This window comes from Haliotis asinina, chromosome 14, assembly GCF_037392515.1.
Source record: "Haliotis asinina isolate JCU_RB_2024 chromosome 14, JCU_Hal_asi_v2, whole genome shotgun sequence".
In the NCBI taxonomy this organism is placed as follows: domain Eukaryota; kingdom Metazoa; phylum Mollusca; class Gastropoda; order Lepetellida; family Haliotidae; genus Haliotis; species Haliotis asinina.
The window spans coordinates 28,130,328-28,157,130 of NC_090293.1; the positions used below are offsets into that span (position 1 = coordinate 28,130,328).

Genomic DNA, 26,803 nt, shown 5'->3' on the forward strand with positions numbered 1-26,803 from the left:
AAAAGTATGTAGTATCTGATGCCTACACAAAGAGATGTGGGTGCCTGAAGAACTTTGCACGACCATCAGTTGTGGGTCATTTCAAATACCGTTTACAACGATGTGGGTTTTTTTCATCTCATGACTGTCAAGAGCTGTGATGTAAGCCATACCATTACAATACCAACTTTAAATCCACGCTGTCTTAGTAAAGCTAACATGTTTAAAGCTTTCTCCTGAAGACCCATTAGATATTTCTGGTTGGACACGTGTGAGCTGTAGACGGACATGGAAACAAAAATGAGCTTATTGCCGGACTTCCGGGCTGGATGTTACCCTCAAATGGTTGTGAGCCTGGTTCCCTAAGTATGCTGCGCTGACGCTTCTCTGACCCACGCAATGACTGCACAAAAGTAGTCCAGCATGTAACTAGACGACTTAGCACTATACCAAGGTGTGCTCGATGTAGGCCTTGGCTGGAATAAGAGTTTATTCATATGAACTAGCACAATGGCAGCCTCTGCTGGTCAAAAACCGCGGTGAAACACCAGTACATACCCAGGGAATTTGGCTGATGTGTTTGTGTGGTGCTGCTAAAGTGGAGTTTTAGCCACTTCTTACAACAGCATATATCAGTGGCGAGATTTTCTGCAAGTGTACGTTATTCTCCTTTTTAATGTAAATGTCGTATTACAACTACACGGTATCATAACCATCACCTCCCGGGTGTGTAAATCTGGAACGACCAAACTTAACAAAATAACGTTCCCCAAGGTGAAAGCAGTTTGAGACATTTAGGTAATTGAGGTGTCCATGTGCAAACCACCAAGATCATGAGTGAGCAAGGTCTTATGCCGCATTTAGCAATATTCCAGCAATTTCATGGCTGGGGACATCAGAAATGGGCTTCACATGTTGTGCCAGTTTGGGGAATCAAACCCAGGTCTTTGGCGTGAGGAGCGTACGCCTTCAGCACTTGGCTACCCCACCATCCCTCCAGCATCATGAAAGGTAGCACCCCCTGCTATTGTTTACCCAAGTATGAAACCACTACACGTTGTTCTGTATGCTTTGATAACTGCGTAATACACTGGTAAATATTGTGTTTCTCGTATCACAGAAGTTGATGTCCATAAATTCCCCCATTTTTTGTGTACTACATTAAACGCCCTTCAAAAACTTCCCCAGTTGCGTGAACGGTAGTTTAATGATGTCACAGCCTGTCAGCTTGATGTGGGACGAAGGCCTGAAGCAGAGCAGATATTGGACACTTTTGATGAACCTCACTCTAGAATTGGTCTCCAGTAACCCATGCTTGTCATAAGAGTGGGTGAGTGAGTTTAGTTTTATGCCGCTCTCAGCAATATTCCAGTTATATGGCCACTGTCTGTGAATGATCGAGTCTGGACCAAACAATCAAGTGACCAACAACATGAGCATCGATCTGCACGACTGGGAACCAATGACAAGTGTCAACCAAGTCAGCAAGTCTGACCACCTGATCCTGTTAGTCGCCTTTTATGGGCAGCATGGGTTGCTGAAGGCCTATTCTACCCTGGAACCTTAACAGGTCATGTCCTTAGAGGTGACTAACCTGTCATCTATCGATGTTCAGGATGGGTCCAAGGTTTCAGCCTGAGTACCCCAACCCTTACTACCCTATTCTGATCCCAGTTATATTAATTCCTGACATCAAATTTGTAATAAATGGCAACATATTCTTCACCTCAGAAGTTAAATTTCAAGTTTTTTAAAATCTTAACTGGTAACTGTACACTACGTCTAAATCTTCAAAGACAATACAACCTTTCAATTATGAAAGAATAAAACGCTACAGTGTTCAGTCTGTTATGATAGGATCATAATGGGTAGAACTCGTTACCCACCCATCCCAATTTTCTGGGATACCCATCCCAGCCCTGATTGTGTCCCAGTGATTGTGGCTCATGATGTTTGTCACTGAGCTGCCTGGTTCATATACTCTTCAAAAAAAAGTAGGGGAACCTGAACTTTCAAGTCTGGTAGAAAGAAAACCCACTGAGGAACATTACATTGACATTCATCTTGTGTATGCAGCTTAATTTCATGTTACCACTATACACATACACAATGCATGGAAAGCATGTGCACAACATGGGAGCCTCCTACACGTGCATGTAAATCACTGCAGACCATTTTTTCCGATAATTTTCTTGCATCTCTGCATGGTCTGGGTTTTCAGGGTCAAATCACACACAACTGATTGAAAATTGTTAACCTGAACTTTTCATGTCATACTCCAGTCACCTAACAAGGGGGATAACTGAACAAACAGATCTGCTTTGAATGAAATCCATGTGGTGATGCATTCTCAAAACATCCATTATTATTTTATCAACATTGATTCAATCCCAAATATCTCCCAATTTCGACAATTGTACCTCGAAAGTACAGTTCCCCTACTTTTTCTTGAAGAGTATATTAACAGGCCATCGCTGACAGACATCCAAACAAAATAACAAACACACAATAGTTTTATAGAAGATTGCATTTCAATCATTCCAAAATATCAAAGATGGTTCACAATATGACTGCAGTGGAAAGTGGTAAAATACACTCTGCTATCTTGCAGATGAAGTAAAAATATATCAACAGAAAACTTAAAATAATCAAAATGGGTAATCAGCTAGCAAATAAGTTAACTATGACTGCACATCATCATGACAATTTCAGACATGTAGTGTATGAATAAATACTATGTACAGTCTTGGTGCCTTGCAAACGTATTGACAATCAATTACAACAATCTGTCTTGTATTAAGGCGCAACAATTTCCTCTCAAGCTAACACACACACAGTAATGTCAAAGTACAAGCAGGGCTGCAAGTTATTTATTGCTTCATATGTTCTATGTGCATCGTCAATACTTTGAGGATCATGGTAAGAAAGGTATCCTGTTATTAGTGTTGATAATGTCCATGTGATCAGTTTAGTTGTTACCAAAAATCACTACCCATATATCTACTCCAGTGCGTAAGACACTGGTTAAATTAATTTTTAGTCTAGTTTTTTTTCAAGATTGTTGGGGAGAATTTTATAAAGAAGACATCAACTGACACAAATTCAATATTTTAAAATCAGACTTGCCTGTTCACATTCTTACATATCCTGAAACATCAGGCATACTTTAAATATTAACTGAACCTGTACTGAAATTTGAAAAGGAAAATCTTGATGTTTGACTTTCTTCTGAAACCCAATACACAAAATGTCATCCAGCTACTGTTATTTTTGCCTTTGAGTATATATGAAAAACTGCCTGTCTCCCTACCCGACTGCATGGGACATGTTATTTTCAACACAGACTGCCAGAATCTCATATTCACCTGGCGACCATCAGGTTAAAATTAAGACTTGTGTAAAAAATATGTTCATCATATTTCAGAATAGGAAATCATTATCAATTCACTCATAAAGAAAAGTAAGTAAGTAAATTAGTACTATTTGAGAGCAGCTAAATTTTGGTCAGGGCTGGCAAGTTTTACATCTAAACCACCCTGTGGTCTGGCTGAAATTTTGGGGAGTTTCATACCCTGGTAAGACTCCTACCTTGTACTGATAATGAGTTGGAGGATGGCTCCATAATTTAATTTCTTGTATATATCTACAGAAACCTAGCATTTTTTTAACGCTTACAAGTTACTTCATAAAACCAACATTGGTACTCATGTAGTGACAAGAGAGAATAGTATAAATATTAGGTCTCAAATACTAGTATCTCTGTATATGGCTAACAATCTGGTAACATCAAATAGAACTGAATAGACAAACTTTATGGATAATGACTTATTTATTTTGTTGTTGTTTTCCGTAAAGTTTGCAGTTTGAAGCTTCTAAAACTCAAAGAAAAAACAAAACTGTTCCAGTTCTTCTTTATATGAACAGGTTCATTACCTGGTTTTGAAGAATAGTGTCATCTGTTATGTCACTAGTCCAACATTGTGAATACTTCATGGGTTTGTATACACCACGTCTCTTTAACATCAACAGTACACAGTATTACACATCGATTTCAAGTCACTGTGTGAAGGAGCTGTGTCAAACAAGCCCAATATGCTAGAATTTTGACGCTGACACGGAGAGAGTGAGCATGGGTCTATTCCTCTTTTCGCAAAATTCCAGCAATATGATGTCAAGGAACCCGAGAAATCGGCTTCAAACATTGTACCCATGTGGGGAATCAAACCAGGGTCTTTGGCGTGATTGGCCACTGCCTTAACCACTAAGCAGCCCCGTCCTCCCTAACATGCAGTTTGGTTTTCGGTGCTTTTCGCAATATTCCAGCAATACGTTGGGGTGACACCAACAATGGGCTTAACACATTGTACCCATATGGGGAGTCGAACCTGGGTCTTTGGCATGTCGAGCTAACGCTTTAACCACAAGTCTAGCCCACTGCATCACCCTGCCTCACACGAAGCTGTGAATAGAGAACATGACTGCAAGGCTGTGGCTGTGACATGAAGAATGGTTGATTTGAAGCTAAAAATAGTGACCACTGTATCTAAGAATTCATATTTAGTCACAAGCGATGATGGAACCAGGTGTATTGAAACAAATGATGTATAGGCAATGAGCATCCTAGAATAAGTTATTATATTCATGACTACAATGACTACAAAGTCACTATCACCGAGGTATATTTTTACCCATCATTTGTGATCATTATGAGTCTTAAATTCCTGTGTTCTTATCGTGACCTGCATGACAGCTGGTGAAACTAAGGCTGAATGATTTCATCAGTCTACAGACGTTTCTACGCCACAATATATCTCATTTCATTAAACAGTAGGCTACCCTGTGATTCATATAAAAATATTAATGGTCAGGTAAGAATTCATGGAAGTTGCTTACAGGTTTTGTCCACAGGGGATTCCTCAACAGTTTCAGCTGGGTTTAATGCTGCTTTGAAAAATACTTCAGTTACAGTAGAGTGTGTCAGCTTAATACTGGCTGAAAGCATGAATCAGTTCATATTTATCGTCACATCGGCAATATTTCAGCCAGATCGGGACACTGAGAACATGAAGAGGTGCAGGTCATAGACATATCATAGGATCCTTGCAATTTAAGGGATGCAACTGTGAAAAGTGTTTTGTTTGGTTTCTTGTTTAAATTTTGTTGCACTAATGTTTCAGTGAGACACTGTATGAAAGATTGCCGAGTTTCCCCAAACATTTTCAGGGATCCTTTCAGGCATACATTGTACATACTTCCTTAATCATAACACAGTAACTTAGCACCTGACCTCAATACACTTAACAATGAACTAAATACATCACATAATTAAAAAGAATGAAATATATTTTACAATTTTCATAATTCATTGCTCAGTTATCATGACTGACATCAAAATTAACAGAGAACACATCTCTCACATCGGTCTCAAGCCTGCTTTGTTGACCCTATTAGTTCCAAGCACAGATCACAGGGCATAGTTCAGCTAGCAATGTTCTGGGCTCTGTTCAACAAATGATCACAGTGCTACAACCACTGTGTTAAAGTAATGGAGTTATGATGATCTTAGCACTGCAAATATCTTTGTTGTACAGGCCGGGTTAGGGAAAACTATAGGACAATGGCTTGATAAATTATCAGCCATTATCCAACACAATTTTTATCCACAATCAAACAGTGTCAGGTTTTGTTGGCGAAGGACACAGTCATGTCCATCATAAAATCTCTAACAATAAACTCCAACTCCAAACAGATCTCAGTTACACTTAACCACTGAATCAAATGAAGCATTGATTCCCAAGCATAATTGAAATTTGACATTCTCTGTACTCTGAACAAACTCTAAATTATGTCTTGTATATACATGAATGTGCAAAACATGTAATTATCAAAGGTGCAAATGGACAATGCTTGCATACATTATGGAATGGTGATGCTCCCTTAGTTGAGTATATAGACAATGGAATGATGTCACCCCTTGTCCTATGGTCTGTGATGCGTGTTATACAAGGTGAAGGTCAAGGTCAAGAAAGTCCTGATTATGCCGCCTGAGACAACTGAGACACAAGTAGACCCATGACTGACCAGTCATACTTGCTACATAATCCATATGTATGTGCAACTGTTTGAGAAAACGATTACCTGGTACACATTTTGCAAAACAATACAGCAGCTAGTGTTGCCCAAAAATCACCAACAGAGTTCATGTCTTTTTATATCAACCTATCAACATCCAGTAACAAAGGCCACAGTTTTCAACATTTCATAATTTGCCATTCATACACATTTATCTGTCCGACATGTTTGCAAGACTCAACAGATTAAGAGCAGCTTCCTCTCTACTGCCTGTTTTTTGGAGAACAGGTTTTGTCTTGCTGCCACTGGAAGAGGTCACAAGATGTGCCTGCGGCTCATCTACCACACTGGACATCAACTGCCGGGTCTGTGGTTCACCAGAAACTGGACAACGTATTGTGACAGTATTATTTGAAACAGTTTGTCCAACTACAGTCTGTGTCATTTGTAGTCTAGTCTGAATATTATTTGCTGTTGCATATCCTTCTTGCTTATTGTCAGCTCCATAGAGCAAATCACCACTATCAAGGCTTCCTGGAAATGCTTGCTGACTTTGGGCTGTGAGCTGGTCAGCTGTAGCCAGTGTACAAACTGGTGACAAGGTACTTGTTCGGGAGTGATTACTTGGCAAAGATTTACCATCAGAATGAATGCTTGGACTAATGACATTACTCGGGCCAATGCCTGCACTTGCTATATTAGCCTGAACCAAAACATTGGTATTGGTGCCCGGTTGCACTGATGCTGGTTGTGTTGGCTTTAAAGATGTTTTTGGTCCACTATCATTATGAGGAGGAGCTCCTGGTGGACTTTCAACCATGGCCGAGGACGGAGATCGGATTGTGAGCATCTGGTTGCCTATCTGGATTGTGGCCTGTGGCAGTACTTTGAGAACACCTTGTTCCACAGTAACGGGGACTCCCTGTGCAGTCATCAACTGGCCCCCAATGTTGTACAACAGAAGTTTCTGCTGCTTGCTGCCTGTTCCATCTGCTTCTCCTTCATCTTGTGAAGGTGATACTATCTTAGCTGGGGAAACCTTGCTCCCTTCTGTAGTAACCTGGGCAGCTTGTATTATGTTGTTGACCACTGTAGAAGCTGGGAACTTGGCCTCAGTTGCTTGAAGAACATGCGAGACAACACTGGCATTTGACGAAACCAGACTGGTGGCAGATGATTTAGCCACAGCTTTCAACTTTTCATGGCCCAGCATGGAAGAAAGTGTGGCTGTTCCTGTTTTAGCTGCTGAGACGTTGGTTGCAGCCTTGGTTTGACTGAGATGAGCCTGGAGTGCAGCCTTAGTGGAAGCCTGAGCTGCCTGGATGGAGACTCTGTTGGTGCCAGGATTGGGGACTAAAGGACTTGAGGGTGTACTTATGGGTTCGGCTGCCAAAGTGGATGTATTACCTGTTGCTGAGTACACAAACTGGACTCCAGGATTTTGCTGAATGTTGGAGAGAGGCATTTTAAACGACGGTTGCAGCTTGGATGTTTGAACTGAAGGGGATGAAATAGGTTGTTGTGGGAGAGATTTGCTGATATGCATTTGATGCTGACCAACCTGAAGAACCTTTCCAGTATGACCTGCAGCTGGGGCTGGATGTGGCCTAAGCAGAACAGGTGCTTTACCATCTTGCTGTCCTGGGGTTGCAGCAACTTGTATTGTAGCCATTTTCTGTTGCATGAACTGAGGAGTTTTGTTAATCAGTGCAGTTATGCCAGCACCTACTGATGGCTGAGCCACCATCTTGACACCTGGTGTCATGGCAACATTGCCCAGTTGCTGGGGTGACAGTATGATTTGTTTTGAGGGTATTGTTTGACCGGATCCACTGACTGAGATCTGTTGCTGCTGCTGCTGTTGTTGCTGGATAACCTGCACCCCTGAAAGAGCTTGCTGTGGGGAGATCTGCAGGGCAGAGGATAACTGTTGTGGTGTCAGCTTCAGAAGTTGTTGATTGACCTGCACTGACTGAACTGGTAGTTGCAAGGTTGCAACACTTTGTGGTACTGCAGTTTGTTTGCTATATGTCTGAGGTGCAGCCATCTGGAGTGTTGCATTCTGTATGTGACTAGCTGGCTGACTAGATGTTTCTTTCTGTGGGGAGAGAATAACATTTTGAAGACCACCGCCAAGCGACAACACAAAGGGTGACTGGCCTTTTCCCGTAAGCTGTACAGAGTTAGATTGCTTATTTGTCACTTCAGATGAACTTATATTCACTGACTTGCCATACTGTACAGGAGTTCCACCAATTTGTTGTGCTGGAACAATCAGTCTAGGTGTGATAGGAGTATTGGCTACAGCTGGCTGCCCAACCATCAATGCTGGTATGACAGCTGGCGTTTGCTGCCCAGACACAGGCACTTTCCCACCAACATTCGTCATCACTGTGTTTTTTCCTTGAGTAGTTGCTGCTGCAGGGACCACCATTCTAGTACCTTGGATCATGGTGCTTTGTCCTGCAGCAATCTGCTTAACAAGTTCAGCTGCTGGAGTAGCAACCTTGGATAACAGAGGCGTATTTTTGACAGTCTTGATCACATTTGATGCAGACACTAAAGTTGGTTGATTCTGAACTGTTATTTGCAGAGGATTACCATCTCCTGCAACTTGTTTACCCATCATGTTCAAGCTAACTGCTGAGAGTCCTGGAACAGAAGCAGGAGAAACTGTTTGCTTCCCTGGAGAAAAGCTCAACTGTAAGTGTTTTCCAGGATCTTGCACTGCTTTGACTGCAGCTAGTTGAGCAGTCTGAGTCACTGTGTCTTTGCCTGGACTGCTGATAGCAACATTTATCTGGTTTGTCTTGGGGGTTGATACTGCCCCACCAACATTCACAGAAGACGCTATCTGCACACCTCCAGACAACACGGTCTGCTTGTTCTGTGGTATCACCAAGCCCTGCGGAGTCAGGTAGCCTTGTACTAGACCCTGAGAAGTGATGAAATTTTGAGGCACAACTTTCAGCAACATGTTCTTTTGAGAAGAGTTTGTTGCAGTTGGGTTCTGTATAACATACTCTGTCTTAAGTGGTGACTTGGTAACTTGTGAGAGACTGGTGATGGACTCTGAGGCACTTTGGTTAACACTGGAGGGACAGGTTATTGTAATGGGCGAGTAAGTAGATTCAACTCTATGGGCAGCAGGGATCGGTACCTTCATGCTCTGAATGGTCTTAGTGACATTACGACGAGGCTGTATAGAGGGTAAGGTAACTGGCGATGGCACTTTGATGTGGGCTGTTGGTAATGATGTGCGGACTGATGTCACAACAGATTGTAGGGCAGAATCAAGGGCTTCCTGTGTGGGGAGTTTCACAACCCGGGGTTTCAGCTGTCCTCCAGAGGCAGGCAGTACAACCTTGCACAGGTTGATGTTGGTCTTAGTGGTATGTGCTGGAGTCTCAGTTGACCTGATGCTGGATACCAGGCCTTCACCAGCTTCACTTTTGTTGATGATACTTTGTAAATCGGGGCCCTTCAAGGAGGCCCTGTTTTCCAACAAGGCTTTCACAGTAACATTGCTAGCATACTTCTGTTTAGATGGAGATGCAATATTAGTGGTGATGTATGCTTTTGTATTACTTTGGTCCACTGGATCAGGTGTTAAAGCTGGATTTGGGGATATCTGACTGGGACTAGTCTGTTGTGCCATTATCACAGGTTTAGGTGACGATGCAACAGAGGCAGTTCCCACCAACAACTGTGGTTTAGTAGCCACTCCCGCTCCACTGATGATATTTGGATTCAGTAAAGGAACTACATTAGGTGAGGCAGCCACAGACTGGCTGATCACTGTGAACTGGTTTACTTGCTGACCTGATGACTCAGAAGGATTGGACACATCTGCTTGCAATCCCGTGAGACTGGTGAACACTGCTTGAGTTGGTGGTGGCTGACATGAAGCTATTGCCTGCTGTGGTTGGACTGCCATTTGTTGTGGTTGTGACGTAGCACTGCGCTGAGATGATGAGGTTGGTACAGCGGAGGTCAGGAACAAAGTTGTCCCACCTGGTCCTGTGGTTTGAATCTTGATGGCCTTGTGTCGGAGCAGCTGCTGTATAACACTGGCAGGCAGGGAGTTAAGGATCTTCTGAGTACTTGCTGGGGTATTACCCCCTGCCACCTCTAAAGTCTGTTTCACGGGGGATGGATTGGGAGATACCTGGGGTACTCCTGGTTTTGCTGCTGCGTACTGGGGTCTTATTGCCTGTGTGACTGATGTTTTGGGTCGAACTTGTAAAGGTGATGTGGCTGCTTGCTGTTGCCGAGTTGTGAGAAGGCTCTGAATAACTGGATGAGAAGATTGAGTAACTGACACACCGCTTGTCAAAGATGTCAGTCTGATATTCCCAGCAGATGGTCCTGGTGTAAGTAGACTAGTCTTGCCTTGAGTCTGATTCAGAATGGACATACGGAGTATCTTACTGGCCGAGAGACCCTGGACAGATGATGAAGCTCCAGCCTGTGATAGCACTGCTGAAGATGTCATTGGTTTCATCTGTTTCTGGAGAATGTTCGGCATGTGGGCTGGAGAATTGGGCTCTTCTCCAGGCTTAACAACTTTCTTCTTCTTGATTCCCTGGTCCTCAATATTATTGGGTATAACTCTCCTTTTGCGTAGACGCCCACGAGAACTAACATCCAATTCATATTCCTCATCAGCATTGCCAGCCATGCTGTCTCGGCTGTCCGTTGAAACTGGTGTTGGGGCAGAGATTGATTTTTTTACCTTCACCTCCACCTGGTCTTCCTTCCCAGCATCCTCAGCATCTGTGTCTTCACTGGATGAGACAGAGGACTCCTCAGTATTCCAACTTTCCACATCCTACAAAAACAAGGTCCATGTCATCAAACTATTTAGTTTTAAACAGATACACCTTGAAAAAAGGTTAGCACCACTCATGTATATTTCTTATTTCAGAATTTTCCAGGCATTTTTGAGAAGCATTCAAACACTGAAGTTCATTCTGCATGAGATCATTGCACAACAAGGGACACACATTATATATATGCCCTCGTGAGTTGTGATTGCTACTTCTCAATACTTTATATCAATATATTATAACTCAAAAGATGTGTACACATGTCATCTTGACAACTGTGTATCATATCGATCAGGTGTAAAAGGTTTCAGAAAAAGGTGGCAAGCACTGTACCTAAGGAGATGCTGGTAACATGCATTAGATTAGGTAGTGCAGGAAGATCGCTTGGTGGTAAATTAAAATTATTTAGCCCACCTGTTTCTTGACCTCCTCTTCTTTAAATTCATCCAGTTCTTTCCTAATCTTGACCCGAGCTTTCCGTCTGGCCTGGAGCAGTTTGGTTTCCCAGGGTTCCAGTTCCTTCAGCAGGTACATGAGTCGAGCATGGAGGTCTACTTCACATCGCTTTCTGGGAGGGGGCTTGGACTGCAACACAAAACATTGTCACAGTCAGTCAGCGATTTGTACATCAAGGGTTTAAATGAAGAGCAATTACTATCATTACATTTCTTTAAGTGGCACTTAGAAGCTGGTATCATGAAGAGGAACACTTATGGACAGACAACTTCTTTATCGCAGTGGAATCAATGTTTCTGTGTTGATAAAGCAAAAATGACTGATAGGATCTACACCAAAACATTACAAAAAAGTGTTCCTCTACTTTCATGTCAGTTGAAAAAAAGTCAGCATATTATTCCAGGAAGTTTCTATCTTTACAATGGACAGTTGATGAGTCTTCTGTTCAGGAGATGCCAATAGTGTACTACTGCTAGGAGGAGACCCTTTCTGTATATTTTAAACTCCACTATACCTTCTGCTTCTTTCCCCGTGTGCCAACAATAGGTGGCTCAGGCTGCTCTGCAAACTTCTCCGCCAGAACACGCAGATCTTCAACACTGTCTGCCATTAACTCAAAAGATCCAACATCGGGCAGCTGCAAGACAAATGAAAATGATCCATTACTAATCCCCTTAAAACAAAAACATTGAAGGTCCATCCTATAACTGGTCTCCCCGCCTGTCATAAGAAGCAACTAACAAGATCAGGTGGTCAGACTTGCTGACTTAGTTAATACATGTCATAGTATCCCTCAACTGTGCCACGCTTGTGTAAACAGGTCAATTATACAATAACAATACTTTTTCATATAAACACGTCCATAAATGATTCTTCATTGGCTACTGACCGTTGGTATGGTGCGTATCTGCTACATTGTCTCAACTATTTCATACCGTATGGTGCATATTTTTATCCGTACATACACTGATACGGCCCTTGTCTGGAGGCCTATATTAGTATTAGTACCAGCTCAGCTGGACAACATGTCTGTTCTCTTTCATCTCAGTGTTACAAATTCGTTTAAATGTAACATGAACAATACAACAAATATATGACATTTCCATTAACTAGGTTTCACTGTGATTCTTCAAAGGCATTCAGAAGTTGGCGTAGTAATACAGGATGAATTTTATGAACTTCTTGGGTTTATTTTACGACGTTTATCCTAGCTAACTCATCAGGTTGAGCTGAACTGAACAGTCAGCAAAACTCAAGAAGATGCAATCCATAAAATTTGTCCTGTAGGTTTCACTAGTTAATATGCTTTTACTAAATTCCTGAAATCAAACTGATGAAATTCCTGTTCACTGGTTTTAGCTGATCAGAGTGCTACTTCAAAATTCCTTACTATTTCTTCTTCTTCCTCCTCTTCCTCATCCACATTTGCTTTATCAGCATCAACAGTTTTCTCTGATGGCTTGGCCTCTTCTTTCACAGATCCTTCATCTTTCTTGTCCTCCTGTGCTGATTCTGTATTCACCACTGAGCTGCTCTCCATCTTGGCCTCAGAATCCTTTACAAGCTTGTCACCATCTTTGAAAGTCTCTGAGGAACAGTCCTTGCTATTCTCTCCTACGTCATTCTCAGATTTCACTGCATCGATGTTACATTTAATATCACTTTTAGAATCTGTACAGTCATCAGCACCATGAACATTTTGAGCACTAGAGTCAGATTTCTGAATGTCCAATAGGACTTTCTCGTCTTCGTGAATTTTTGTTTTGACCTCTCCCTTTACTCCCTTTCCCTGAGAACCACCATGCCCTTCCAGATGTTCCGCTACAGCAGTTCCATCCTTGGAACCACCATCACTAGGAATATCACCATTGACTATTGCACTCTTGCTGTCGTCTGACATGTCACATGTCCGTCCATTACACTGCATGCCACCATCACTGTCTGTTACATCAGTCTCACATTTCTCTGTCTTAACATCCACACTATTTACATCACACACCTCATTCTCATATTTCATTATGTTTTTATTATCACCGTTTTGCTTCGATTCACAAATGAAACTTGGAGAATCAGTTCGAGATGCTCCACTACTTCCCCTTTCTACAGAACTGCCTTTACTCCGGTCTCCAGATGGGGCACAGTCTAATGAATCTTGTTCATCTGGCTGACTCACACAATTGTTATTGTTATGATTACTATCAGTACCACCAACATCATCTCGTTCTGAATCACTTGCGACACTCTCCTCTCTTTCTTCACTCCCTCTGTCTTCGACTTTGCTTCGTCCAATTTTGCGTAGGGCCCGTTCAAGCTCTCTTGTGATCCCATTCCGATAAAGGCTTTTCCGGGAACTTCTTCCCGAACGTGTCCTTCGTGAATAAAGATATTCATCCTCCATTTCTTCAATTTCTGGTGTGGCAGTCAGTGACCTTGACCCTGGCTCAGTGCTGATCTCGCTTGGCGTGTTGTCTGGCTCTGTGTCATCAGTGTCTGGTAACCTTGCTGATCTCCTACTTGGACGTCCGACACCAGTCTATATTAACAAAAGAGGAATATTTTAGACGTTTCAGAAAAACAGCCATGTGGTCTCTTAACTGTATGTCATATAACCATTCTAATTCCACACTAACAAGCATATGCCAACAAAAACAAAACTATAACCTTGAATCAAAGATGTGGTCCACATAAAATCTGAATAGTACATTGCAAAGACCTATGCTGACAATAATGAAAACATAGGTGTTAGTGACATAACACTCTGCAAGGACAAAAACTTCATATGCACTTTGATTCAGAGGACATCAAACCATCAAAGTAAAGAACAAACTACTGCAAAATGTGTATCGTGTGGCACTTCCAGGAGCCAACGTACCTTTCTAGCACTTCCTCTACCAGCACTCCTGTTGCCATCTACTCGCCTCTTCTTTACAGGTGGTGTCTCCGTTTCTTCCTCCTCACTCTGTTGAGAGGCACACTGAAATTGACAGATGTCACCATCAACAAACTGCACTAGACTGACCAAAACTGCAAAACTGACTTCAAATTGAAATGTCATTTCATCCAAAGTGATCTAAAGATTTTGTTAAACTTTGACACTGATAAAGACAAATGTTCTACCTGAAGTTAATAAAAACATAATAATGTCCTAAAGCCAGTGTTCTCTTGCATATTTAATGAATAATTAGTACTTTACACAACATCAGCAATATTAATATATTAAACAATGTTTCTTTACATCACTTTTGTACATTTACATGGTACAGGAACATTAAACTAGGAAATCTTGCATTTGATTCATAAGTTAATACAAAAAGTCTCATCCAACCCTTACGCAGTAGAGGTTCTTATATTACAGTGAGCGAGTGGCTGTAATGACACACTGAGAAACATGCTTGATATGTCATTGCTACTTGAAAATAAAACAGACCACCAAATTGATAGTTGAAGCATTACATGGATCTATGAACACAAGATCAGACATGTAACAAGCTTTTACCACTAAGTGACCTCAGCACCACCCTAATCACAAATGAAACTTAAGGCATGGAACTTGCAATCATCAGACTGGGAAACAAGGCTATCATCCTTGTTGTTTGTTTTTTTTAATAAACATTGGCTATTAGCGACAATTATTTCCAAACTACAAACAGACCCCTTTAAAGTTCTATTTTTCCCTGTGAAGCTTATTTCTGGTGTCCCCTACCATGATATTGCGGGGCTGTTGCTAGAAGTGGTGTAAATCCATTCTCGCTCACTCTATTTTTCACTTTGAATCATTTGTTAATCACATGCAATTAAACCACATCTGACCTTGGATTCCTCCCCATCTTCCTCATCACTTTCCATCTCCGGTTCAGGGAACGGGTCTTGTCGGTACACACGCAGGTCCGCCCCACAGAACTGAGGGAAGTGGATATACGTGTTACCCTTGGCATCCTCGCCCAGAGTGTAGCTCCGCTGCTCCTCAACAGGCTGGGCCTCAATGGCATCACGAAGAGATTCTTGTGTCTCCTGCTCAGAGACAAATAGTTTATATGTGAAGTAAGTATATGGTTTGTTTGTGTTCGCATGTGCATGTAGGGGAGTTGGAAATTTTTTTCAGATGTACTAAGGCGGAGGTCAGTAATTTTGGACATGTAAATATTCAATGTATGTTTACAAATTTTGGGAAGGGGAGAGGGTCACTGATTTTGTACATGACATGCAGGAGGTCAGCTACTTTGTACATAAATCTTAGAGGGGGGTGTCATTCACATTGGACATGTTACTCCTTAAAATTCATCATCAACCTTCCCCCAGCCATAAATTATGAACGGTCCCGAAGACATGAACTTGATCTGCTGAAAGCTGTTATTCAAACTAGGATATTTTACCACACATTTGCTAAATGACAATTTCTAAATCCAGTCAATTATGCTCCACTGCACTTCACATAGCACTAATGGTCCAAGGGAAACAACACTATTCATCTGATGATTGTTAGGTGATTATCTCCCCTTATATCATGTAAAATTGTTTCATTATCACACAAAACCATTTTCTGAATTCATTCCTGCCTTCCAAGTGTGCATATATTGTGACAAGGATTCCTAGCTGACAGCCTGAACCGAGTTATTACTGTTGTTATTTGGCAGTGATGTCCTTTGGCAAAATCACATAGCAAACACTGGAATTTACAATGTACCTAGATGTGCAAGGCCTGCTTGCGTCCAGAGACAGATCAGATACTTAAGAAGGAAATATCAAACTGGAAATATTCCATTTGGACATATACCAGAACTCTTTGAGTGTGATAAAGGTTCTGACTTTAGACAATGCTAGTGAAGCAAACAAGTGCAACTGACTGCTGTAGTTCTACATTTTGGTGACCAAAGGGGTGCACATTTCAATATTATACCTTGGCCTTGAATATGACAGTTCTCTGTAACACTTTATTTACCATGCATGATTAAGCACTAAAGAACTTTCCTTCCTGTTCATTGCCTCTTACAACAAGATCAATACCAATTCTAATCTGTACCTTCATGGATACAGAGATAGATACAAGATATGAACGGGTACACCACACTCACCATACAGTTGTCACACAAGCTTTTCACAATCCACACTTTCCGATAAAACGACAGTTTGTGGAAACTCTTTTTTACTAGAGGGTCTTTCTTTCCTGAAAAATAGACAGAAATGATTATAGCAATGCATGACACTGAATGAACAGAAAAGGGATTGTTTGAACATTGCTTCAAACTGTATTCCCACAATGTCGGGTTGGAGTATCAGCAACTGTCTCAGGGGTTAAGGAAACCAGTGGGCTGACATAAGCAGAATTCCATGAATGATCATTGATGAGTGATGAATGATTAGATGACTCGACACAGGGATACGAGTACAACACATATATAAGACACTAGGTCCCGAAACGTTTGGACCCAGCAGGATCTGAAATCTGACACTTCGTGGCCAATCATGGAAATAGTTGTCTATCATGCAACATTGTTCTATTTTCACTCTTCACACCAAGGAGTGACAAACGGCTGGTGGAACAGCGCTGTCACGGACTCCAGGTGCATCTCAGCACAGCTCACTAACAGTCAAACAGCCGGGTCTGTTCCACCAGCCGATTGTCACCCCTCTGTGTGAAGCATGAAAATAGAACAATGTTACTTGATAGTTTCTTAAACATCTTTTCCTGTGATTGATCATAAACTGTCAAGATTTCAAATCTTGTCAGGTACAGAGGTTTCAGGACCATGTGTCTCAGTTATGTTTTTGCACATTTATCCCTATTTAGAGTTTTTCAATCATTCCTCGTTCTTTTTTGAACCCTGAGGGACTGTAAGTGAGTATTGTTTGCATGATTTTAGAAATGTTCCAGCAAAATGATGGCAGTGTAAGCAGAAACAGACTTCACATGTGATTAATCAAACCCAGGTCTTCCACAAGACAAGTGCTTTAACCATTAGGTTCCCCCACTGCCTCTCAAAGGTCCTTTCACTGATCTATACTTACCTGCCACATTAAAAAAGTGAACATCTAGGCCCAGCTTGTAGGCAGCCTGCAAAGTAAATGATTGTTTCATAAAAATGTGTATCCAGTCATGTTACGCCTAGTCTGACAGTTCCATTAAGTTGCTTATCTCATCTAGCTTAGGTTGTGAGGATCTAAACTGAAAACTAAATTCCAAAGGCGCCTCTTTGAGGATTGCTTTGACAATGGATTGATGGGGACATTTTCTAAACGAATTCCTACAGGGAAACACAATATTGAACCATGACTATAAACACATGAATGGTTGACATGTAAGTTAATGACCCTGAGTCCAGAAGTATGTACAATCAATACCTAAAATCTCAACAGTTCAAGTAATCCTAACAAGCAGTAACAGAAATATTCCAACATCTGTACAGGGACTAATGACTAACAAAGTCTGGTTTCTAATGATGATCTTACGCAGGCAATACTTCATACATCTGGAGAAGACACGATTTGCCTTCATACACTGTTCCACTATCAAGCATCCTACTGAAAATCACCAGCATGGAGGATTCTGGACATGCCTCTGTTCCCTGACACCAAGAACTTACTTTATAAGCATTTCCATGATTGTCATCAAGCACCTTGTACCAAGAAGCCACTCTCTTCCGGAGTTTCTCCTCCCAGACACAGTAGGGCATCATGGTCCTCTTGTCCAGTCTGGAACAGGCAGGCCAAATAGCAAGGATTAAATAGTGGAGTATGTGCATTCATATCACGGAAATAGTTATTCATCATCAGGGATGGAAATAATTCTTGAACTGCCAGTGTAACCCGCTATAGTGGCACTTGTAAAATCACTTGCCCTGATAATTTTTCCACTATACTGGCCGATTTTCTTGTTGATTATTTAACTAAACAACATAATTAACAACGAAAAGTCCACTGGACACTAGTACAGCATGAATACAAAATAGCTTGCCCGCCAGAAAAAAAACACTAGACTGGGGCATCGGGCAATGGGTTATTTCCACCCCTGATCACATAACATTGTTCTTTTCCAACTCTTCACACCGAGAGGTTACAAATGGCTAGTGGAACAGTGCTTCCAAATTAGATGCCCTATGCAGGCAAAGTGATAATGCTTAAAAGTATGTTGCTTTAATTAAAAGGCATTTTATATTTCTTTTCAGTGGAATTATGCAACACGACTGAGCAAACCCATGTCCTATCCTGATGCCAGTGAACTGAAGTTATTTCTAACCAGTGAGAAAGGTGTTCAACTGCTTTCAGCAATATTCTAGCAATATCACAGCAGGGGGACATCAGAAATGGGTTTCACACATTGTACCCATGTGGAGAATCAAACCCAGGCCTTCAGCGTGATGAGCAAATGCTTTTACCAATAAGCTAATCCACTGCCCTTCAGTTATGACTAGTCATAATATTACATATAACAGCAACAACTTGGACAAAGTCAGGACATTGCACTTGGGTTTACTACCCTCCACATGAAGCATTCGGGACACCAAACCCAGTCAGAGCAGGTAGGTGAGCACTCAGGTGTAACACAGGCTTTCAGGTGTGTGTATATAGACATGTTGGGTTTTGTAAATACATACATAGTTTTTCTGCATTTGCATTCAATCCAGTCAACAAATACTGAAATGGTGAACTACTGCATGGCTGGAACTGTCGTTCATCCAAGTACAAGATAGGACTTTGGAACTGACAATCTGAGACAAGATTTGCATTCTTGATAATTCGTTCATACCTAATGGTATCAGAATCACAGTTGTGTTTTGGATGTGAGCTTTAACCTGTTGCCCATCATGTCCAATTAACCTTAAAGTGACACTCTGGTGTTTTTACGCCACAATCAGCATTATTCCACCTATATGGTGCCAGTCTATAAATAATCGAGTCTGGACCAGACAATACAGTGATCAACAGCATGAGCATCGATCTCTGCAATTGGGAACCGATGACGTGTCAGCGAACTTGCCAACCCAATCCCGTAAGTCGCCTCGTATGACATGCATTGTCGCCTTTTGTTGCAAGAATGGGTTTCTGAAGTGAGTGAGTTTAGTTTTACGCCGCACTCAATATTCCAGCTATATGGCAGCGACCTGTGAATAATCACATCTGGACCAGACAATCCAGTGACCAACAGCATGAGCATCAATCTCTGCAATTGGGAACCAATGATGTGTCAACCAAGTCAGCAGGCTTGCCAACCCAATCCCATAAATCGCCTCTTATGACAAGCATAGTCACCTTTTGTTGCAAGAATGGGTTTCTGAAGACCTATTCTACCCCAGATCTTCACAGGTCCTACAGTGTTAGACCTCTGGAAGGTACTGAGAAAAATGACACACTTACTTGGTCCTCTGGAAGGGTGTAGAGAGCAGAGAGGACATGATCCTCTGCATAGTGGAGCTCTGTCTGGGCATGAGAAAGCTGCATTCCAGCTCATAGTGGGCCACCTCCTCTAGATTCAGTGGTTCTTGACACAGGAACAGGAAGTGGCCAATAGCAGGAATCTAAGACCAGAACATGGTGTTAAAGCTTTTTATAGGGGTGGAAACAACTTTAAAATTGATAGTGTACTCCAGTACAGTGGCACACATAAAAACACTTGCCTTGATAATTTTTTCCATTCCACCACTCTGATTGTTCAAGCAAACAACATAATCAACATTGGAAAGTCAGCTGGTCATGGCACAGTACGACATACAAATCTGCTTGTCCGGCATAAAAAATCACTGGGTCATAAGGCAATGTGTTTGTTCCACCTCTGCTTCTATAATCTACATAAGATTCCCATTGGCCCTTGACACCAGAACAAAACATGGTGTTGAAGTCTTCTACATAATCCAGAGACAAACACCAGTAATAAGAGGGAATCAGGTTAGAATTAGAAAAAAATGATTTCAAGACACGTCAACCCTAGAAATACAGAAACCTCAGGTGGTCCTGAAAAGAATATGTGCTCAATAAAAAATTTATAACCTCTTCGCCCCCTTTCTCTCTTCCACCCCCACCCCACTTCAACAATTATACTGATAGAAACAAATAAGGGAACACATTAAAGTACAATGATCCTATATATATTTCCAGCTTTCTTGGCATACTTTGTATTACACTGTGGGTGAAAATCTGTAAATACATAATGGAACAGTTGTAGTTTTATATGTTCCCATATCTGTTTTAATCAGCATGTAATATGACCCACCGAAGGTATTATTTGCGATTGTTATCATTATTGTGAGTGCTAAAGAAAGTATGATAGTTTGGTATACAACTGATCAGGAATTGATTGTTTTTTATGTCAACCAAATGAGTGAGAGTGAATTTTGTTTTATGCCACTTTCAGCAATATTCCAGCAATATCACGGTGAGGGACACCAGAAAAGGGCCTTTCACATTGTATCAATCATATGGGGAGTCGAACCCGGGTCTTCGGCATGACAAGCGAATGCTTTAACCACATGGCCACCCCTCTGACCCTAACCAAGGGAGAGAACTACTGACCTCCCACATGGCCTTCATCTGTGACCTGAGTGGCTCCTGCATCAGTTGATCCTCCCACTCCTGGAGGTTGTGGAGGTACGCCTCCTGTGCTGCCTTGCGGTCAGCAATCTGCTGTCGACGTTGTTCCCTCTGCTGTTTCACTTCCTCCTCACGCAGGTGGTTCAACAGCGCTGATGAGTCATGTGGCACGATGGTTTTGATACGGCGGCGGAGACCTAGACAACAGTGATTGAATGACTGAGTATCGATTTACACCACTGTCAGTAGTATTCAGCAATATCACTGCAGGGGACACCAGAAATAGGCTTCACACATCATACCATTTTGGGAAATTGAACCCATATCTTTGATATAACAAGCAAACACTTAAACTATGAGGCTGCCTCCCCAATATGGCGTTAATCAGAATTAAGGAACAGGTAATGATTAAGGTATGAGAATGTCCATGTACCTGATGCTGAGAAGGACTCTTCAGAGGCTCCCCCAGAGGTGGCTGCTATACTGGTCTTCTCTCTCAGATCACTGGTGAAAGGAAAGTTATACATGAAATAGTCAGATTAAAGATGACTGAATGAACAGTACTGAAGCTATTTAGTTGCAGGAACTGTATGTACTCCAGTAATTCAGACCTGATTCCATCAATGCTATGTTCCAGTTTTACCAACAAATCAAACTGTTTGTGTGAAAAGATTGTCTGGCAAACAAAGATGTGGCTTTTCGATAGTACATCTTACTGTCAGTTTACAGTTTGAGAAACATCTTTGAATCATGGCTTACTGATTGACTGATTTGGTTTAACCTGCTTCAGAAATACATGTATTCCAACAATAACACAGCAGGGTACACAAGAAATGGGCATCACACACTGTACCCAGGTGGGTAAATGAATGTGGGTCTTCAGTGTGAAGAACATATGCTTTGAATAACTAGTCTAACCCACTGCATTTTTTCCAGCTGGAATGACAACTTTACAAAGCATGCCACCCTTCAAGACAGTGTTTGCAAAACTTCAATTTGCCAGTTGGCCATCGGGGCCTGCTGCCACCTGCAGACTTTAAAATCTACAGCCCTCTAGGAAATCTGCAGGCCCAGTTTGTCAAACCATTCAAAACAAAAGAAACTACACTGTACAGTTTTACAATTCAATTAGCGAAACCTATGGGACCAAGAACAGTTTTTATTTGTCATAGACTGGTGTTGACACAAAGCACTGAGATGCCAGGAAGTGAAACTGTAAGTTATTGTAACTTGATGGATCGTGTATGATTCCTGAACATTAAAAAAGAAAAAAAACAAACACAAACAAGGGAAAGATTCCAGCAAAAAATAAAAGCAAATAATTTACTGAAGGACACAAGGACCTGCAGAAACTGGAAACTGGCAGCCTGGCACAATAACAACTGGGGCTTGACTTCCTGGTGGGTGATTATTTCGAATGCTGCTTCCAGACCAAAACCATTTACTCACCGTGACAACAGTGCCAACTTCTGTTCCAACATCGTCTCCAGCCGCTGTCCACGTTTAGAAACATAATGGTCAGGGCCATTGTAGCGGAAACAATTCTCCAACATCAGACGAAAGTCAGCAACAAACTCGGTGATGGTTTCATACTGATGCTGACGAAACTTCTCATCCACTGCATAAAGATGAAAAAACATTAACTTAACCAAAGGCGGAAGATTCACCTATTGATGTTCAAATCCTAAATAACAATTACTGTATTTTAGCAATAGATATTCATGAAACATTCTTACAGTCAGTTATGCTTAGTGCTGCAGACCATTATGGTTATAAATACTAAAAGAACACTCTATGACACAAAAATTCATCCTGAAAGTCCATTTGTATTTTTTGTGAAACAAATGTTGTACCAATGTTCCAAATAACATGTTAAAACAAACATGAATGTCTTAATGAGCATTCTCATGCTGTGCCAAAGCCTCATCCTAAGGCATGTGAAAAGTTTGACATGGCCTCACTGATCAGTGTACACTCATTTTCATTTCCAGATCTCATAGGAAAATACAAACCAAGTACTTGGTAACCTGATAGTGAGCCCTGATTGATTTATAGAAATCTACATGTCCCTGGCCCTCCAAATTTGCCTTAACAACAAATAATAGTCAAGTCTGGATCAGACAATCCAGAGATCAATATCATGAGCACTGATCTACCAGTTGGGATATGATGACATGTCAAGCAAGTCAGCAAGCCTGACCACCCCATCCTGTTAGTTGCCCAGCATGGGCAAAACAATAATATGCCCTAATATTGTTTTGTTTTCTATTTATAGCATTTGTATTATGCATGAGAAAATAACATTCCAGGGCACTAATAAAAATAGGTTTCAAAATTGGCTTATTGATGCTGGCCACTTAATCATCAATACAGCCAACAGTGTACATCAATCAGAGATAGCCTTGAACAGTAAGCTATCACAGTGTAAAATGACTGATGTTGTGCATCAAGCAGCATAAAACACCACTCTCATGCATTAATATTTCATCAGCTCTTGTACTGTTTCTGTCTAAATGAAATACTATGGTATTTCAAAGAAATGGCAATATCAATATTATGAACATGGGCAAGCAAACTGGGAAAAACTTATTTTTCATATAGCAGTTTTGAATTCAGTTTTAAGCCGTTATTTCTATAATTTTCACCTTCACTAGAACAATAACATAATGCCACATTTTTTTACTACTTGCTATACAGATTCAGTGACTATTTTTTGCTAAAGTGAAAAAAAATATCATATTTTTAAGTATGGATAATAAATAAAATCCAAATAAATAATTTTAAAATATGCTTCTTTGAAATGGGCTTTCTGTTACAAACTCGGCATCACTGAAAACATTGATTTAAATATTGAAACAAAAATTAACATGTCTGAGTGACAATGCTGAAATGATACAATGCGAGAAGGACACGTAAAAATGCACACTGCTTAAAATATTTTTTAACATTCAACCATGAACCAAGCAAACCAAACCCTATTACCATGGTTACCATTATTATACTCCATGATATACAGTGACAGTTACCATCATTACGTTTTTTGGATAAATGTTACATAAATATCATTTAATATTGTGTGTGAAATTAGAAAAAAGTCATTTGGAATTCAGCTTCAAGTTATTACTATATATCACATGAACATATGCATGTATATGTCAGGGTAGAGATTCTACCAGTAGAGATTGCGATCAGAGTCTCTACTGGTAGAGACTCTGATTATATAAAATAACCCATACAATCACAATCCACACCAGTAGATGCTCAAATCTGTCCGGGTTGAGATTGCAATCCCCCTGAAGATTTCATTGTGAGGTTACAATGGCGAGGTTTTCAGTTCTGTGATCATGATGTCACCAAAGGGCTAATCCATGGGGCTATTTATAGGTTACCATACAAAATATTGGGCATAAAATTTTATGTTGGAGGTTGAAAAACTGAAATCATTCACCATCTATTTTACATACTAGTGTATGAAAAACAAACATGTATGTCCATGACTGATTGGTATATTTGTTCCGACATATATTTGATCTTTCCATCATTGCTTAGAGTGAGTGAGTGAGTTTTGTTTTACGCCGTACTCAGCAATATTCCAGCTATATGGTGGCGGTCTGTAAATAATCAAGTCTGGACCAGACAATCCAATGACCAACAACTTGAGCATCGATCTGCGCAATTTGGAACCGATGACATGTGTCAACCAAGTCAGCGGGTCTGGCCACTCGACCCCTTGTGTCGCCTCTTGCTGCAAGCAAAGTCGACTTTTGTAGCAAGAATGGGTTTCTGAAGACCTATTCTACCCCCGGACCTTCACGGGTGTCATTGCTTAGACAATGGTGATAAAATCTTGGAGTCTGTTTTCATTCTCATTATTGCTACCCAGGGTCAGACAAAAAATGTTCTTGTAAAAGTTTGGGGGTTATTTTCTCATTTCATTTCAAATTTCAAATTGGTAAGTGTAAACTAACTAACTGAATAAGGCCTTTCTTACCAACTGCATAGTGAGTAATAAGCCTCTATGCAATAATCAAAATATGACACAGAAAACAGTAGGAAATAGCAATCAACTGTATCCTTTTATACAAAACTGGACATATTTGACAATCAGTCAGTTATTTGAGGTTGCAGTCTTTATCATCCAATCAATCAAATAAACTGACATGATGATCGTTTTTAGTTCATCTGTGGACACAAGTCATTCTGAATTAGAAATTTAACCGACTCCTTCATTTCTTCTATAGTATTTGAATTCACGGACCCACTAAATCTTTTATATTTAACATGTGAGGTATGTACAGGAACCACTATACTTTGGCTTGAGTGACACTAATATCTAATCTTCTTCTTACAACATGGAAAATATTCCATATTACCATATAAAAAGGAAGCTCACAGACAGTTTGTATGTTTGCTTTGTTGACATGTCAAAGATAGACATGATAGCGGACCACCTATATCATCATAACTTACAAAGTTGAAACTACAAAGGTTTCAAGTTCTTATTTTTTTGCCAAAGTAAGTTATCATACTTACAATGTTAACAGTATTTTTTGTAAAGACCTCTGAAAATTTGAACAGTGCAACTTTAAACATGATTATGGTATGCACGCAAACATTACTTGTCAGTATTAATTGAAATTCATGATTTATTATGGTTTAAAATACTGTCACTTTAAGTAAACACTGAGTTGGTTACATTCACTTTACAAGAACATAGTAAGTTTGTTGTGATTTATAAGTGCTGTCCACTTGAAACAAACCAGTTTCACATATAATCACCTTCTTGACATCCATGACCAAAACATCAATAACATCACTTCAAACTTTGCTACACAACCCTTTATGGAAACATTTAAGTCACAAATATATATATGTGAACGTTATTGGGAAATGACAAAAATAGAATCAGGGGTTTTCCCAAAATTTGAGGGAATTCCTCTAGAAATCAGTGCCGTATTAATCATTGACAATCAACTGACAGCACAACTAACCATCATATAATTTGAGTTACTTACTTTTCTTTAGCCACATTGGAGACTTAATTCTGTCATAATAGTCGTGGGTTTCGGGGAAAGAATCGTCGACTGAATCTAAGAAGTGCCAGTTGACCGACTTGTTTGCATCTGCCATAAGTTCACGTAAAATTCTGAAGCCTTGTTGAAGTTCGAAACTCAAAGGTTCCATATCCTCCTCTTCTTCTTCCTCCTCCTCCTCATTCTCTTGCTCTTCTGAAGATTCGTCTACTTCGTTTTCTATTTCACCGACTGAAGAATTTTCTTCATTTGTCACGAAAGAAACTGTTCCCTCAACAAGCTCGGAGTGTCCCAAGTCAGTATTCCAGTAGAATGTACCTCCACTTTCCACTGTACAAATTTCGTTGTCTTCAACTGACACGTATTCACCCTCCTCCGTTTCCATTCTAGAGATATGATGTTATCATCTTAAATGGTGTTTGCACGAAAGATAGTTCTCGGGTGTCATCAGTCACAGTAAATAAAAATAAACATATTATTCTTCTTACACATGTCGTGTAAAATTTACTATTTCCTAAAAATTCTATAACAACAATACGGGAGATTCCACACAGGGTCCATTTTAAGGCGTTTGTCTATAAACGGATGACCTAATGTCATGTCTGTAAGTTGAATTTACAATGTCTGTGATTTTTTTAAACATCTAAAACAACAAACAGTGTGATTGGGAAATAATTTTCGTAACATCACACCTGCACAACAAACCAATTTCTAGAAAGCCACTCCACCTTGCACGCGCGGAAGAATATACGGCGACATGTTTTGTTGAGGGGGACAAACATGTAGAGAGACATATTTGATCCATATTTTATGGAAGCAAACTTATCATATCTATCTCAATAGCTTCTTCCTATCATACATCCAGTAGAATGTTACAAATACCACCAATCAATGAGGAATTTGTGGACTATT

General features: G+C 40.6%; 1 protein-coding gene across 1 annotated transcript; it reads right to left on the reverse strand.

Annotated features, from left to right (window-relative positions):
- Window positions 1–2,490: 2,490 nt before the first annotated feature.
- On the reverse strand, window positions 2,491–26,645 carry LOC137261132 (uncharacterized bromodomain-containing protein 10-like). The gene is made up of 14 exons (XM_067798826.1): window positions 25,874–26,645; window positions 22,308–22,476; window positions 21,292–21,362; window positions 20,841–21,055; window positions 19,689–19,849; window positions 17,918–18,026; window positions 17,343–17,388; window positions 16,409–16,500; window positions 15,147–15,347; window positions 14,209–14,310; window positions 12,727–13,869; window positions 11,851–11,973; window positions 11,295–11,465; window positions 2,491–10,882 (listed from the first exon to the last, which is right to left on the reverse strand). Exons 1-14 carry the CDS (start codon window positions 26,274–26,276, stop codon window positions 6,263–6,265), a joined length of 7,626 nt encoding a protein of 2,541 aa, XP_067654927.1. The 5' UTR covers window positions 26,277–26,645; the 3' UTR covers window positions 2,491–6,262.
- Between the last annotated feature and the right edge of the window lie 158 nt (window positions 26,646–26,803).